The sequence below is a fragment of the Alligator sinensis genome, unplaced genomic scaffold (assembly GCF_000455745.1).
Source record: "Alligator sinensis unplaced genomic scaffold, ASM45574v1 scaffold842_1, whole genome shotgun sequence".
In the NCBI taxonomy this organism is placed as follows: Eukaryota; Metazoa; Chordata; order Crocodylia; family Alligatoridae; genus Alligator; species Alligator sinensis.
Genome location: NW_005842295.1, coordinates 197,736 through 200,987, shown reverse-complemented (window position 1 = coordinate 200,987; position 3,252 = coordinate 197,736). Strand labels below are relative to the sequence as shown.

The window sequence follows — 3,252 nt, the reverse complement described above, 5'->3', positions numbered from 1 at the left end:
GACTGGACTCAGTGAGGCAGATGGTCTGTGCTGGTCCTGTGTTTTAGGGTCGTTCCTTAATGGCAACCTGATGCCGTTTGGTTGTCATTGTAGGGTTTAACTTGGCTTTTCCCCCTTTTGTCAGTTCCTGACACGTTTGATCAGTAGTATGTAGCTCACTTCCCAGCTCCCATCCCTCAACCCCTGCTGCCCACAAGTGCCTGTTAGATGGCTAGCCATCTGTTTTTCCCTCTTTTTCATACTCTCCATCTTGCCCATGTTCTTCACAACCAGAACATAGTCCTTCATTTTTCACAGACCCGTTAGACATAGTCTGCAGACCCCCAGGGCTCTGTGGACCACAGGTTGAAAACCACTGGTCTGAGGCCCCCTCCACATATTACCATATTCATGGCAGCATAAATAGGTAGGGTGCTACATCTGTACCCAATCCAAGGTGCCATAAAATGGGAAACAATCCATTAAATATTCCACATATAATGTAGATATATTTCTGCCTAGTTTGTATGGCAACTTTAATTTAACTTGTGCCCAAGGCTGATCAGTCTGTTCCTAAAGTTACTTCTTGAGTTTCTAATCTCCATTGCAGATGTGGGATAGGCAAGAAAGTCTACCTGAAGCCCAAGAAACTTCCTTTCTTCTGAGAACTCATCTAAACTAGTTCCATGAGGATCCATGGTAGGTGTGAGTTTCTAAAGAAGGAGCTTCATCATTGACTTTTGTCTGGCTACCATGGGCAGATTCAGGATTGCACTGATGGGGGGAAGTTAAGACATCTCATTTTGCTTATACCATGCAACTGAAGGGGATGAGCTCACAGCATATGTGGAGCTCTCAACAAGAGCTTCTCTGCAATGCCAGTGAGAGCTCACTGCACATGTGGGGCACAGCTGAAGGTGGAAGAGGTGCAGTCTGCAGCTATGCCACCACAGCATCTCTGGATCTGCCCCTGCTGGTTTCCCATTGGCTGGGGGCTTCCTTCTTTTCCTTCTATGGGCCAACATATTGAATGTATCTGCAGTAATAGAGGTTTGAAACAAAATTAGGATCCTAGGGAAAAGGCAGATGAAAAGCTTTATATAGTGGTGCAATTACAGTATAATAATTCCTAAGCAGCACAAAATTCCATTATTCATTTATATTAATATGCCTGAACTAAAAAAACAGTGTGCTCATCATCATTTTGGCTGGTTTGGGAAGTGTGTTGACAATGGCTTAAGAAAAAGCAAACATTATTTTATATGGGGGGGGGGGGCGGGAAGTCCACTTAATTTTACTCCTTGTGCAACCACAGTGTCCCTGCCAACCTCACATTCAGTCCCAACTTTTTTCCACTTTCCCCAGCTCTCAGACTCTGCTTTTCTGACCATAGAGTCACTATAGCATTACTCTTTGGGTGCTACAGGCTCAATTCACAGATACAAAAGGAAAAAAATCCAAAGGAACTAGAGTGTTACCACACAGATATTGTGGCCCAGATCTTGTGTCCCCCCTCTCAGATGAACCCCACATTTGCTACTTAACTCTGTAAACCACTAGGAGCAATCCTATTCCACCTAATATAGCATCCACAAACCAGCTAAGATACCTGGATTCCATTTACAGTGTGCACAATGAAAAGTGCACATTTTTAAGTGATGCGTAATGCGCAGTAGCCTATTTTACTGTGTATTAGCGTAATTGCATGGTTTTTTACATGACACTTTAATGTGCAACAAAATAGGCTATTGCACATTAAATTGCACATACAGATACACCCACAGTGTAAAGAATCACTGTACTCCACAGATACTGCAACTTCTAAAATATTATTTCAAAGATACTTCAGAGGAACTCCATGGTTAATTTGCAGAACCTATACCATGATTAAAGTGCTACTCCAGTACAACTCAAACAAAACCTTGCCCAGCAAAACAAAAAATCCCGATTTCTGCATTTCTTTTATTCTGACATGTTCTATTTTCCTTTCCAGAGACCAGATCTGCCCAGCAGCCTCTTCATAGCGCTGAGAATCTCCCTGTTCCTCAGTGTGTAGATCATGGGATTCATGAGGGGGAAGACCACAGTGTGGAACACGGCCACCACCTTGTCCATAGGGAAGCTGCGGAAGGGCCTGCAGTAGAGGTAAATGGCTGGGCCGAACATAACAAAAACAATCATGATGTGGGTGACACAGGTGGAAGCTACTTTGCTCTTCCCATTGGGAGAGCTTGCCCTCAGCCGGACCAGCAGGACCCCATAGGAGATCAGGAGAAGAAGGAAACATATGCAGGTAGCTAGGCCACTTGTGCAGAATATGATAAATTCCAAGATGTAGGTGTCAGTGCAAGCCAGTTTGATCACCTGGGGGATGTCACAGAAGAAGTTGTCCAGCTTGTTGGGGCCACAGAAAGGGAGAGGAGCAATAAAGACAAACTGGATGATGGAGTGAATCAATCCTCCTATCCAGGAAGCCACCACCAGGGCCCAGCAGACTCCCCTGTTTACCACGGTGGCATAGTGTAGTGGCTTACAGATGGCCATGTACCTGTCAAAGGCCATGGCAATAAGCAGGAACATCTCAGCTGCTCCTAAGAAGTGAAGAAAGAATAGTTGGGCCATGCAGGCCCCGTAGGAGATAGCCTTGCGGCAGGAGAAGAAGTCAGCCAGCATTCTTGGTGGGGTGACAGAGCAGTAACAAATGTCCAGGAAGGCCAGGCTGGCCAGGAAGAAATACATGGGGGAGCCCAGATGGGGGTCTCCATTGATGGTGAGGATGATGAGGACATTAGCTGGGAGGATCAGTGAATAGAAGAGAAGAAACAAGCCGAGGAGGAACAGCTGGACCCCCTGGGTCTGAGACAGTCCTAGCAACACAAACTCTGTCACCTTTGTGCTGTTTCGATGCTCCATTTCATCAGTATGGAGTCCTATAACACATGCATGAATTCTTGTTATTCTTTGTAGTTGTCATTTTGTGACACAGCTGTCATAGTAGCTTTCATGAAAATGTCTGGGTCAGGGAGCAGCTAATATCAGAGCATTGTTGTACCAAGTATTTCAAAGACCATGACCAAGGATGAGCTCCCTGCATTGTGCAAGTGCTGAACAGTCCTCAACTGAAAATCAGGTTTTCACTGGGCGCATCTACACAAGACACTAATTACATAGTAAGTTAATAACACTGCATAGTAGTGCGTCACACCATGGACAGTCCTAATACACTACTGCAAAGTATTATTAGGCTACTGCGCAGTCGTGTCACCAAAAAGG

General features: G+C 45.1%; 1 protein-coding gene across 1 annotated transcript; it reads right to left on the bottom strand.

Annotated features, from left to right (window-relative positions):
- Nucleotides 1-1,956: 1,956 nt before the first annotated feature.
- Nucleotides 1,957-2,892, bottom strand: LOC102383464 (olfactory receptor 4N2-like). The gene has a single exon (XM_006028200.1). It carries the CDS (start codon nt 2,890-2,892, stop codon nt 1,957-1,959), a length of 936 nt encoding a protein of 311 aa, XP_006028262.1.
- Between the last annotated feature and the right edge of the window lie 360 nt (nt 2,893-3,252).

What these genes read in the sequence shown, in the direction of transcription:
- LOC102383464 (XM_006028200.1), bottom strand. Translation starts at nt 2,892, where the DNA reads ATGGAGCATCGAAACAGCACAAAGGTGACAGAGTTTGTGTTGCTAGGA.